The sequence below is a fragment of the Gavialis gangeticus genome, unplaced genomic scaffold (genome assembly GCF_001723915.1).
Source record: "Gavialis gangeticus isolate Ggan-Ray unplaced genomic scaffold, GavGan_comp1, whole genome shotgun sequence".
Classification (NCBI taxonomy): Eukaryota; Metazoa; Chordata; order Crocodylia; family Gavialidae; genus Gavialis; species Gavialis gangeticus.
Window position 1 is genome coordinate 147,076,791 of NW_017729032.1, and position 13,465 is coordinate 147,090,255.

General features: G+C 42.1%; 1 protein-coding gene across 2 annotated transcripts in view; it reads right to left on the reverse strand.

The window, feature by feature from the left end:
• Positions 1 to 2,597: 2,597 nt before the first annotated feature.
• Positions 2,598 to 13,465, reverse strand: part of MRPS9 (mitochondrial ribosomal protein S9) — a 52,259-nt gene continuing 41,391 nt past the window's right edge. Inside the window, exons 7-11 of one of the 2 annotated variants that reach the window (XM_019525091.1) lie at positions 10,903 to 10,978; positions 8,541 to 8,709; positions 5,667 to 5,775; positions 4,552 to 4,721; positions 2,598 to 2,806 (exon numbers count right to left, since the gene is read on the reverse strand). In XM_019525091.1, the coding sequence (XP_019380636.1) occupies positions 2,715 to 2,806; positions 4,552 to 4,721; positions 5,667 to 5,775; positions 8,541 to 8,709; positions 10,903 to 10,978 (616 nt within the window). In that variant the 3' untranslated portion in view covers positions 2,598 to 2,714. Of the gene's footprint in view, positions 2,807 to 4,483; positions 4,722 to 5,666; positions 5,776 to 8,540; positions 8,710 to 10,902; positions 10,979 to 13,465 lie in introns of those variants that run through there. The other variant, XM_019525092.1, reaches the window with a different exon arrangement.

A 13,465-nucleotide genomic window follows, 5' to 3' on the forward strand; every position in this document is an offset into this window, starting at 1 on the left:
GGGGGGGGGGGGGAGGAAAAAGGTGAGAGACCTAACTGTGGGCACTTACTACAGGTTACTGAACCAAGGGGAGGAGCTGGATCTGGAGTTCTTTTGAGAATGGACAGAGGCCACGCGTGCAACGGACTTGGTAGTCACGGGTGACTTCAATTACCCGTACATAGACGTGGAGGAACACTTGGCTAGGTCAGACAGTTCACGCAGTTTCCTGACTGATCGAGGAGCTATTTCTGACCCAGGAGGTACAAGGGCCAACTAGAGGTAACGCTCTCCTGGACCTGGTCTTGGCCAAGGAAGATGATCTGTTGTGTGGCTTGAATATTGAGGGTAACCTGTGCGACAGTGACCATGAAATTATCAGGTTCACCGTCCACCGCAAAGTTGACAAATCAACCAGCAGGATTGAAGTCCTGGACTTCAAAAATGCCGACTTCGACTGGCTCAAAGCATTAGTAGGGGAGGCGATGAGGGACCAGGAAGGGAAGACAAATGGGGTACATGAAGAGTGGTCATTGCTCAAGGACATGATCCTCAAAGCACAAAAGAACACCATTCCTGCAAAGAGGAAAGGTAGCAGGAGGCTGGCAAACCCTCCTGGCTTAATAGGGACATTGCAGTCCTCTTTTTTTTAAAAGGTATACACACAGTGGAAGCAAGGGACAGTCCTAAAGGAAGACTATACTTTAGTGGCCAGCACTTGAGGGAAATGATCAGGAATGCCAAGGTGGCAGCTGAGTTTAGGTTAGTCGTGGGAGTCGAGGACAATAAGTCCTTCCTTCAGTAGGTATGCAGTAGAAGGAAAACAAATGGAAGCGTGGGACCCCTGCTTAACACCTCGGGACACCTGGTAACCGATGTACGGGGAAAAAACTGAACTCTTGAATGCCTACTTTGCTTCCCTATTCCACCAGACTATAGGGAATGTCAAGCGAGATAAGGATCATAGGGGGCATGCTGGGACTGACCACCTACCCCACTGTAGATGCTGAGCAGGTACAATACCAACTAGAAAAGCTAGACATTTATAAGTCAGCAGGACCAGATGGACTTCATCTGAGAGTGCTGAAGGAGCTGGTTGAGGCCACTGCAGAACCTCTGGCAAAGCTCTTTCAGAATCTGAGGTGCACAGGGGAGATCCCTGAGGATTGGAAGAGGGCCAACATTGTGCCCATCTTTAAGAAGGGGAAGAGGGAGGACCTGGGCAACTATAGACCAATCAGCCTAACCTCTATCCCAGGGAAAATCCTGGAAAAGCTCATTAAAGAATCCGTGTGTGATATGCTTACAGAAGGTAAGATTCTGAATGACAGCCAGCACAGCTTTGTCATGGGTTGGTCTTGTCTTACCAATCTCATCTCCTTCTATGACCAGGTCTCTCACCACCTGGACAAGGGAGACAAGGTAGATGTTATATACCTAGACTTCCAAAAGGCTTTTGATCTAGTATTCCATGGTATCCTTGTCGGAAAACTGGAAGATTGTGGGCTCAGCTGCTCCACAGTTCAGTGGGTGGGAAGCTGGCTACAGGGTAGGACCCAGAGAGTTCTTATGAACAGATATGTCATCTTGGCGCGAAGTGGCCAGTGGTGTCCCTCAAGGGTCTGTGCTTGGACCATTGCTTTTCAACATCTTTATCAATGATTTGGATAGGGGAGTGAAAAGTTTGCTGTCTAGGTTCACAAATGACACCAAGTTATGGTGTGGTTATGGATTGGTTACTGATACAAGTGGACCTGGACAAGTTAGAGTTGGGCAGACCAGATGAAGTTTAACACTTCCAAGTGTAAGGTGCTCCATCTGGGGACAACATACATACAGGTTCGGAGGTGACAGCTTAATCTGCACCATGGCTGAAAGGGACCTAAAAGTAATGACTGAACACCATCAGTGCAATGCACTGGTGAGACCGCAGTTGGAGTACTGCGTCCAGTTCTGGGTGCCGCACTTCAATAAGGACGTGGGAAAACTTGAGAGGGTCCAGAGAAGAGCCACCCATATGATCAGGGACTTGCAAGGCAAGCCATACAAGCAAAGGCTGAGGGACCTGGGCCTCTTTAGCCTAAAGAAGAGAAGGCTGAGAGGGGACATGGTAGCAGCTTACCGCTATATCAGAGGAGTGCATCAGGAGCTCAGTGAACAACTGTTCACTAGGGCACCCCTGGGGAAGACCAGGACCAATGGCTATAAACTCCTGGAAGGCCACTTCAGGCTTAATACCAGGAAAAACTCCTTCACCGTCGGAGTGTCCAGACTGTGGAATTAAACTCCCTCCAGAGGTGGTACAGTCACCTGCCCTGGAGGTTTTCAAGAGGAGACTGGACAGTCACCGCACTGAGGTCACTTGACCCCAGTTGTCCTCCTGTCTAGAGCGGGGTGGGGCTGGACCCGATTATCTGCAATGTCCCTTCCAGCCCCTAACAATCTATGAATCCGGTGGCTCACACTGATGTCAACAAGGACTTATTAAAAGGATCCTTGATTTTTATGCTGAAATTCCTATTTTAGACCCATATTATGATAAAACACTCAATTTTTAGTTTTTGAAATCTGTTAAGAAACTGGGTAATTTTTTTTTAAGAAAGAGGAAAAACATGAAATTTAACAATGAAAACAATTTTATTACCATGTATATTTACACAAGTGTAACTGTAAATGAATCACACTGATGGACTTGTTACCAACTGTACCACCACGTAACTCAGGTCCAGTCAGATTTAGCGTTTTTTCCACGTAAACTTCTTTCGGGCTCCCTCTTGACCTGGCTTCTTTCGTTCCTTCAAACGGGGATCACTTGTGAGTAGTCCAGCTAGAAAGCAAGATGAAGATGGTCGCTTTAATATATATTAACTTTCACTTAATCTGTGTGCATGTATACAGGAATATGTGCATAAGTAGTATATTTCAAACAACAGGTGACTTTGCATACCACATGAAACTATAACATCTAGATCAGAAGAAAGTGCAGCTTGAATTGAATATGTAGTAACAATTTAATCAGACCCTGTAGCATCTTAATGGTGTGACAATATCTGTATTTGTATTTTGTACGTTTTACTTAACTATCATGATTCTTTTTATAAGGTTTGTTATTTTAATTACACCTTGTTTAAATGTATGTAATTTTAATCAATTCAAAATCATGTTCAGCAAAAGCCAAAACTTGAGGAGTATAATGCAAAATTTACTTTAGGAAGTGTTTTTCAACACTTTTTCCTAGAGGTAAACAGATACACCTTTCCTATATTGGACTGGCACCAATATAAGGAAAACTGACAGTATTGGCAATCTGCTTTTTTGGGCTGATGTGGTTGATAATGTCACCGATAAATGCCCTGTGCACGTGTGCAGCCACAGGGCAGTATGCAGGCAGCAAGAAGCACAACCTGGCAGCATTGGGCTTGTAAGTCAGTTGTAGGGGAAGGGATGGGGGAAAGAGAAGGGTGGGGGTGGCAGATTGAGGTCCCTGTGATGAGGGAGTGGGGCTGGGGCAGGCACTGCCCAGCTGGGATGGAGCTGCAAGAGGATCATCCATGGGGTGCGGGGAGGGGTGGCTCCTGCTGCTGCATGCACCCTGGGAGGGCACTGGGGGTGTATGCCCCAATCTGTGCGTGGGCAAGGAAAGGCTGCTGCTGCAGGCTGGGGCCAGGGCTCCGCTGGGCTCTTCCCAGCAGGGGGGCCGGGCCAGGCTGAACACAGGGTGGGAGCTATGGAGAATTTTGGGGTGGCTGCAGCCCTGGCCCAGCCCCCTGCCGGGAAGAGCCCAAAGTCAGCCCCAGCCTGCAGTGGCAACCCAACCCCCCCATGCACAGATCAGAGGGCACACCCTGCCCCCCACCATGCCCTCCCACACTGTGTGCAGTGGTGGGAGCCACCCCTCATGCCCCTCTGGACAAGCCACTTGTGGCTCCATCCCATGCCCTGCCCCAGCCCCACTCCCTCCCTCACCATGGGGGCCTCAATCTGCGCCCCTCCCCCCAGACTTACCAGCTGGACACTGGCCAGGCTGCATATTGGCAACCGGAGTAGTATTGGCCGATATGGCTCCTTAATAATCAGCCATTGGTATCAGCCCAAAAAATCTCTATTGGTGCACCCCTACTTTTTTTCTTACTCTTTCATTTGATTCCAGTGAAATGTCAATAGATAGGATGCTTACAATCCATTGTAAGCAATGCTTGTCAATATAGAAAAAATATAATTAGGAATATTTTGGGGGAACATAAACCCACATAAATAGGTTTAACTCCACTGAAATACACTGGTGTTCAACCTGTAGCCCACAGGTCAAGAACAGTTGCAGGGTCTACTCAAAAAACAGAATCTAGTTATGACATTTGAAATGATAAAAAAATAAGAAAAATTTTAAAACTATATACAACTGAAGCCTGAGTCCTGCATATACTTGTGCATGTGATTTCATGAAAAGCCAGGTATTTCAAACAAGTGAGGCTTGTAATTCCTTTTAATCTCCAACAGTTGAAAACTTTACCAGTAACTATTACACACATACTACTGACAGCACAATGCCTTCCTTCTTACTTAATATCATACCTTGTCTCATACATTCCACTTCATTTTTAGTAGAAAAACTAGTTAAGGCTCTTGCAATAGCTAAACGTATTGCTCCAGCCTGTGAGGACCTCCCTCCACCAGAGACCGTACAGACCATATCAAGTTTTCCAAGTCTATCAAGGAACTGGACTGGGAACATTAATTGCTCTCTGGAACAAACAAAGAAACAAACAAAAGTACTACAGTATGTACATTTCCTTTAAAAAATTATAAATTTTAAATATTATAAAATCTGCCTTCCATGCCCCTTCCCCTAATACCCGAGGCATATATGCCCAGATCCATAAATCTTCCCAGTCATTTCAAAGCTAAGTCAGACACAAAAATGGAATTAAGGGCTTAATTATCTTTTGTGTTCTGGACCTTAATGACCAGATATATGTAGCCCAAAGCAATTCAAGCCTCCCCACATTCCTCTGCCAATACAACATTTAACCCAATCTGAAATAACTATTAAGCAATTAGCTTCTTGGCCATACAAGGTATTTGTACTATACAGCAAGCAAATGGAATAAACTAAATGCATGTTGGCTTGATTTAAGAAACAATTATCTTCAGAAATCCTGAGAATTATTTGAAATGGTATAATACAGCGTATAGCCTGAAATTTCAGATAAAGCATCTTGCATTGTTGATGCTATACTCAAGTATAGTGGAGTAAGAGTGTATGACCACTATCACTACACCTCATAAAGCAGGTGTATTTCAGTGAGAGCCTAGTAAATGCAAATGCTTCTCTGTGATGGGAAGATCCCCCAACTATGCTACCCTAACAGTCTGTCATTTTGTACTTTGCATCTCTCCTAGAAAGATAAAAACAAACGACAAACAAGGAGATAAGCTTTGCTGTCACAGTTCTTAATCTCTAGCTTTCATGGTTGTGTGGAAAAAAGCAAAAAAGGCAAGTCTTCAAAAACCAGATAACTATGGAAACAAAAGACATTAATAGCTAAGGATACATGCCAACATGCGAGAAAGAAGTTAATTTAAAAAGAATGTATTCTTTGTATACTGGAAATGCACTACTGAAGACAGAGTCCCTTCCAATTTCCATTTATGATGTTAACAATAAGCAGAGACCACAGTGTCCTCACCTGTCCTGAAGAATAGGAAAGTAATGTATATAATGTAACCCATTCACTGTAATCTTTCCACTCCCATTGTCATAAACTATTACAGATGCTCTTGCAGTCTTCCTTTTACCTTAGAACAAAGAAAAACACATTATAAAGGTTTCATTACTTTTGCATTTGACATATTGAAAAACAAAGGCAAGACCTTAGGTTTCCAGACAGCACACCCTACTTTCTTTGTGAAGGTAAAAAAAGGGAGTAAACATGAACAAGGCCAGGATATTTATGGGTGATATATTTTACTGGATCATCTGTAAATTTGGTAGACAAGATTTTGGGGACCATATACCCTTCCTCAGGAAAATAAAAGCAATAGACCACATGCTACTACATTAAACACAACATATGAACACAACATTTCCATTGGCAACAAAATGGATATAAGGAAAGAAGATTAAATTATCAATATAACTGATCAGTTTTACTTTTGAAGATGGGTAACAATTTGGGGAATTAAAGAACCAAGACACCTTTAGTTTCTCATGTTATTTCATTAAATCTTCTAATGCATTTAAGCCATCCCACAAACTGGATTGTAAGAAGAGCATTTTGTAACAAATTATGAAAACACATCGTTAAAAATGTAAATAGCAAGACAGGTTAATAAAGAATACTTGTATAGCTGGGTGAAAATTTTAATTATACTGATAGGAACAATACAATGCCACTACAGTTTTTTTTCTCTTCATTTGGCAAGGTTTCATCATAAACTTATCTAGAGTTTTATATCTCTGTAAAAACACTATTTGCAAGCTAAAATATGACATTCTTATCCCAAAAGAAAGTGCCATTTACGATTCTGAGCTCCTGTAATATGAAAAAAGTTTGTTTAATGACTGAACTTTGAAAACAAAATTCACAAAATGGGTTTGTGCTTTGATTTACTTAAAAGGCAGGGGGAAAGACCTAGTTATTGAACTTATGACAACTAACTATATAATGCCTTTTCTCAAATACTGCAGAATGACTGTCTACTGATTCCAACAACTGATGATTTACTGATTTATTCTGAAGGCACTGTTGTAGCCCATTATGGATCAAATCTTGGCCTGTTGTGTTGACATCTCTTTGTGGCTGACTACTCGTCCCCACCAGCCAAACATGGCTAAGAAAGAGCTCTAAATCTTAACCCTCAGTTCTTCTGTGCCACGCCCACTTTTAGACGATTAGGGACAGCCTTCCCATTACTCAAAGCCTGTACCCTATGCACTTTGACTGGTACCTCTCTCTAGGTCCTTACCACCTGACTAATTCTGAGCCCTTCTACCTATCTAGACAACTACAGCTCTGTTCCAGGCTCTCAACATATCCCATCTTTAATACCGTAACACTTTTTTCTTTGCCTCTGGGAAATAAAAATAACCAATAACAACCATCCAGAATTGCTGCAACAAAGACTGCTTTTCCTAGCCCATCAGTATGGAGAAACTGACTCCTGCTTTCATGTGACCCATGATGTCAGATTACTTTTCCCACTTACGTTTACAAACTAGCATCTTTGTGTTTTCCCCCATCCTGTTCTAAATATTCAAGAGGCTCTCATTATCCTCCTTATCCCTCCCTAGGACTCCTTTTGATGCCTGCCTGTTAGGCAGCAGTCTGAGCATACTAGTGCCTGATCTTGCAAATACATCTCCATGCTTCCTTGCGAACCCCAATTCATATCCATCAGTCTTATATTTCTCAGCTTCTATTTAGATTGTAAGCTCTCGAGGGACAAAGAAAGTCTTCTTGTTCTGTTTCTACAATACCTATCATAAGGGTGGGCAAAAAAATATGGCCCACGGGCCAGATTTGGCCTTCCAACTGATTGGATCTGGCCTGTGGGGGAGTGCCTGCCAATTGACTTGGATCCAGCCCATGGCTGCCCCTGCAGCACTCTGTATGGGGCCAAGCCCCAGCTGTTCCTGCCCAGAAATGAGTGGCCAAATAGGCAGAATGCAGCCAAGAGCTGGAGACAGCCCCATGTGCTTGGGCAGAAGCCACTTAGCTGAAGCTTCTTCCCTGCCTGGAGTAGCACAGCAGGAGCAGGAGGAGGAGCTGTTGCTGGAGGTAAGGGGAGCTGAGCAGCACCCAGGAGGTTGCAGCCACATCAGGTGCAGCCCTGCCGGTAAGTTGTGCATGCTGGCTGGAGCCAGGCACAGACTGGAGCATGGTGTGGGCTACCTTGGGTATGAGCAGGCAGGGCTTGGCCCCATGAGGAACACCACAGGGGCAGCCATGAATCGCACTGCCTGGGTGAGCTCTGCTGCATGTGCCCTCTACCGCTCCCCTCACCCCTGGGCCAGTTCCCAGGACCTAGCACCCAGGCAACTCCCACACATACCCTTGTACACATGCTCCACCACCCCATAGTGCAGGGGCATGCAGGGAGCAGATCATGGCTGTGCCCCAGGCTCTGACCCCATGTTGTCACACCCTGCAAACCTGCCTTGTGATCCTGGCCTCGCTGGCCTGTCCTGCTCTCAAACACTGCTACCCGCCTGCCCTTGGCAACTCATCAAAACTTCCTATTATAGTCCTGGACCCAAATAATTGCTCACCCCTGACCTAACACAACAGGATCCTTCCTCCTTGACTGCAGCTCCTAGGCACTATGGCAATACAAATAAATAAATGCATGTCATTATATAATGTATGGATAGACATACGATTCCATTTCATTACCACACCAACCAAAATTGACCCCTGGCTGTTCAATATCAATATAAGTATATAAAAAACAAACAAGGAATGCAGTGACATTGCTAAACACTGGCATTACAAAAGAAAATAATTGCAACTTCTTAGGTGTTGATGGGAGGAATTCTCCACTCCAACCATGCAAACTATTACCTTCTCCAGTGCTGAAAGCCACTCCTCGTTCATCATACTGCTTGGGTTTATTCATGAATCTCTGTAACTGTATAACATAGCCTCTGCGAAACTTCGCCACATACTCTTCTTCAATGCCACTACATGGCAATGCCACTAATCTTTCTAGTAGCCGAATACACAGTGAATACTGCAGACAATAAAAATTCATTAAGAGATGCAAGTGTAATTGCATTTGCTAAAACCTTCTATTTTTATACACTTGATCCTTCCTACTTTGCTTTTATTGATGATTTTTGACAAGATGACATTTTTGCATCTACATGCTGCTTTAAAAACAGCATGCAGATGCATCATTTTCTGTGTGACTAAAGATATCAAATCCTTTCTTCAGGCAACAATGATTCTTTAACCAACCTCTTTGTAACACAGAATTAATGTATTAGAATGTTCATCTTAGTTTTAGAAGAAAACATTTAGGGGCAAATATTTAGGGGCCCTTAAATCCAGATACAATTAATTTACTAGAATGGGAAGGAAAGCATTCCACCTTGTTCCAAATAAGTCAATATGTATATTGAAATGGAAATAATTTTATTTTCCTAAACTGCACCTCTTAAATTATTACATTTCATAATACATACAGGAAATATATATATCTTTGGCTGTTCAAGCTGAGTTACTTTAATGTTTATGATTTCCTTTAAAACCGAACAATCAAGCTATTTAAAAATTCAAGAGATACTTGACTTAAAGGGCAACCTCTTGAAATAAATTATCCTTTGCTACTGTGTGCTTTTTTTCCTAGTTCTTGAACATGTGATTAGAAAGTAAACACCTCAGCATTAACCCCTTTGTGCTGAAAGCTGTGATGTCCTGCTACAAAGTACTATTTGAAGGAGTTCTGGACTGCTGGTAAAAGAACAGAAAGGAACAGTTGTGTATAATGGATACTTCCTCCTTTCTCACCCTGCAATACCTTATTTTATTTCCTTATGAAGTTTTTATTAAAGTGCTTTTCAGAATTTTTTACTCACTTCACATTTCTTGCATAAGAATATATATTTTTCTGCTATATATTCCTATGCAGTGGCCTGCTTCTGTACAAGAGAATTAGCAGTAGCCCTACATATTTTGATATCACTCAAACTTGGCATCGCAGTTCTCTCTCAGCCTAATATTTCTGTGGTAAAGCTTTTTGGAAGAGAAACTAAATCAACGTGACATACATGACCAACTTCCTTTTAAGGGGGGAGGACAAAAAAACTCTTCAAAACGGAGAAGGCTGTAAATAAGGAAAGTTCCAAGATGTGCTTCAGAAGGAAATGCTTCAATGCCTCCAGTTTGAAAGCTTCGGCCATTTCTAAGGCAATTCACCAGCAATGAGTCTGTACACTTGCTGCTCAGAATGTCTCAAATGTTACATTTGTCCAAGACCTTTTATAATGCAACTGTGGAAACAAGCTGTAATACTGAATCATGGTCTCGTTTTTGGAAAAGAGAGCTATAATATAGTCCTAGAGGTGGAACTCTTCAAAACCGGGTTGTAGATGATTTGTAGAATACTGCTGATCGTGGCCTGCTCTGCCTAACATATGGGAATTATATTGCAAAACTTCTACCACCTGATCATTTTTGTTCAGCTTTACCTGTAACCATGGGAGCCCTGAAGATGAACCATTCAATGGCACTGGGATTTTAAGCGCTGTGTTGATTAGACCTGATCCATACAGAGTTAGATAGCATAGAAATGACTTCTGCATTAGGGCTTTCCTCTTCACTACAGGACTGCCATAGCTAGGATGGCAGTACTACGGTAGCAGTGCTCCCTGGTATAGAGACAGCTTTGCCATCAGTTACACAAGCTCCCCCAAATGACAGCAATGCCAAAGAAGGTTTCTGACAGCCCAGCTGTGCCCACACTGTTTTGCTGGCATAGCTATATGGACTAAAAGCCAGGTATCTTCACACTCCCCTGCCAACACAGCTATGGAAAGAGAACTCTGCATTTTAGGCAAGCCTAGGTGTCTTCATCTTGCTACTGAACCACATTAATGATTACAAGAAACTTTTGTCATACTTGCTGTGTGTTTAAAAGGCTAGATGAGACCACTTGGACCACTGTTAAGAACAGAGGTAAGATATAGTGATGGATGCTTCCTTTGTTGTGTATACCTGAATTGAGGGGAATGGAGGAATAGGGGCCTTGAGAGAGGAAGAAAAGAAAAAAAAAAAAAAAAAAAAAAAAAAAAAAAAAAAAAACAGAAAAGAAAAATCATTTTAGAAGCACCTCTAAGGAGTTTTTTTCTAGGATCCTAAATAGAGTCAGAGTCTGTATTCTTAAGATACAGGTCCCTTTAAATTAAAAAGATTAATTACTCACATCTTGATCTGACAGTTTGTCTAATAACATTTCTTCCAATTCCTCCTTAATCAGCCATCTGCTGCCAATCAGTTTTCTGTTTAAAATATCACATATATTCTCTTTTTAATTAACCATGCAATTAGAATTATATCACAAAGGACCACACATACCGTCAGGCTTGGTTCTAAAATATATTTTCCACTACCAAACAAAATACACTATATTCACATAGTAAATATCACAAGGTTTAAGTCAGTTTTAAAGAAGATCTTTGTTCTGAATAGAACAGTAACTCCACCTCTTGAATTCACTCTATCAAAAGTTAATTATCAATTTTACTAAAGTGTCACTCATTACTATAATGATTCTTAACTTTCTAAGAGTCAGGGTACTCCTCCCCAGCCTTTTGAGTTTGGCAGCACTCCCAGTTGAGAACCACCATTATGCAGCCTCAGTTTACGTCAGTGATTCTCAACTAGGTACTGCTGCCATGTAAAAGTGCTCCACACGTGTTGCACTGCCAGGCAGGGCAGGCTCCAGCACATACATGATCTCCTGCCTTGTTAGGGTTCTCTGATAAGACTATAGTAGGCTGGAGAGCTTCACAGTCAAACCCTGCCTGACACCTCCCAGGAACAGAAGTGTGGGGGGCAGCTGGAACTTGCCCTACGTATGTCTGGGAGGGAGCACGGGGGAACTGAACCAGGAAACCAGCACAGGTTGTGAACAAGGCACAAGCTGGCTCTCCTGACTGCTGTAGCCCTTCCCTGTCTGGCTGTGCACCAGATGTGCAGGGCACTTTTACCTGGCCATGGCAGCAGTAGCACCAGCTCTGTACACCCCAGTTGAAAATCACTGCATTATTGTTATTAAAGATCACTCAGCAGTTCCAAGATGAGCTAATTTTCCACAGGTGTATAACCCAGTCATGAAAACTTCCTGTTGGCTGAAAATCAGCACATAGGATTTTAGCAAATCAAAACATAATTGAAAGGGAAAAAATGTATTTAAACAGTTCAAACACAAATACAGATTTGTTTTCACTGGATTTTTCCCTGTCTATGCCTGCTTTCACTCATGCAACTCTACCCATGGTAGTTATGATTGGACAGGGAACACAGGAGTAGAGGTAGCTGTTGGCACTTTACACCTGCTCTGAGCAAAGTTAGACAATGTGCTGGGGCCGGACTCAACCAGATCTCTCATGGTTGCTGCCAGTGGAGGAGATGCACCAGTGGCAGCAGGGAACATTTTAAAGAAAACAGTCCAGTGTGGAAATGACCTCAGGGCCTAAATTTCCAGTATAAGGAAATTCAAAAGTGCTGTCCCAAAGAAATGCTACTGCGTCAGAATAAAAATATTGACTGATGAAACTGTATATTACATACATAGCAATAAGATTACAAGTGAGCTAAGGAGACAGCTCTATTCTTTTACTTATATAGGTTTGTTAGAAACAATTAAGGTTAATGAATATTTTTAGTGGCATAATTAAGGCCACAAATCAGAGAAGCATCCCTATACTTAAGACTACTTAAGCAAGTACCTTAAGTACTGTGGTTAAAGTGCTTTCATGAATTAGGGACTAAATGACCTCTTCCTTGCAAGAATGCCATTTTCATGGGAAGCTAAGGGCATGACCTTTTTCTTGACAGATGCATATCTATTTAAATTTACAACGGAGTCACTGGGATTTTTCATTTGTGAAAATCTTTGTATTTACTTAAATCATTGCAGGTTCAGAGCCTAACCCTGCAGTAACATTTGCCTAAATATTTGAATAAAAGTTCCTATTTTTTATGCACTCATAGGATTTTTTCCTATAAATTTTTTTCACAGTTCAACTATCCATGCTTATGCCAGTGGGACAGGTATATGTGCTTTTGGAACATGTGAGAATAATTTCTTCAACCTTTTTGGAATTTTAAGTGCGTGAAAAAGATGCAGTATCTTCAATTCTGACCACCAGTTATTTGTTTTCACGAGTAAATCAATTGGCTGAGCTTGGGAAGGAGTCATGTCATATAAGATTATTTTTCAGCAGCATCCACTATGAACTCCAGCTCAATTCTCCCCTTGTCTGTTCAAACTAAAGGGTATCTCCTAGAAAACTATGATGAATAACTCCACACTCCGTAGGGAACTAACTTGAATCATAAAGGAGCATGAACATCAATCAACTAGGAGAAAACAAAAGAAAAACTGGGCACCACTGCTTAAGACAATATCTTGCTTTAGTATATGTCCCCACTACTAAGCAAGAAACAAGGCAACAGGCACTGGATAAAAAATAACACCCCCCCACAAAGTATAGGAAGCTACGCAAGCCTTCATTGAAACTACCCCACCCTCCAAAAGCTAATGGCTGTAATAGAAAAACAGCAGATCTTATCATTGGGAACCAGGAGTGCAAAATGATGAAGTTCAGCAGGATCCAAAGAAAAGAGCTGGACCTCTGAAAAAGAAGACTTTTAACTGGAAGGACAGTGGACAGTGAGGAATTTGAGACAAAATATCGCCTTGAATCAATGTAAATGTCCCAACCCTTTGACTTTCTTTAACTACCCACTCTCTTCAGAAA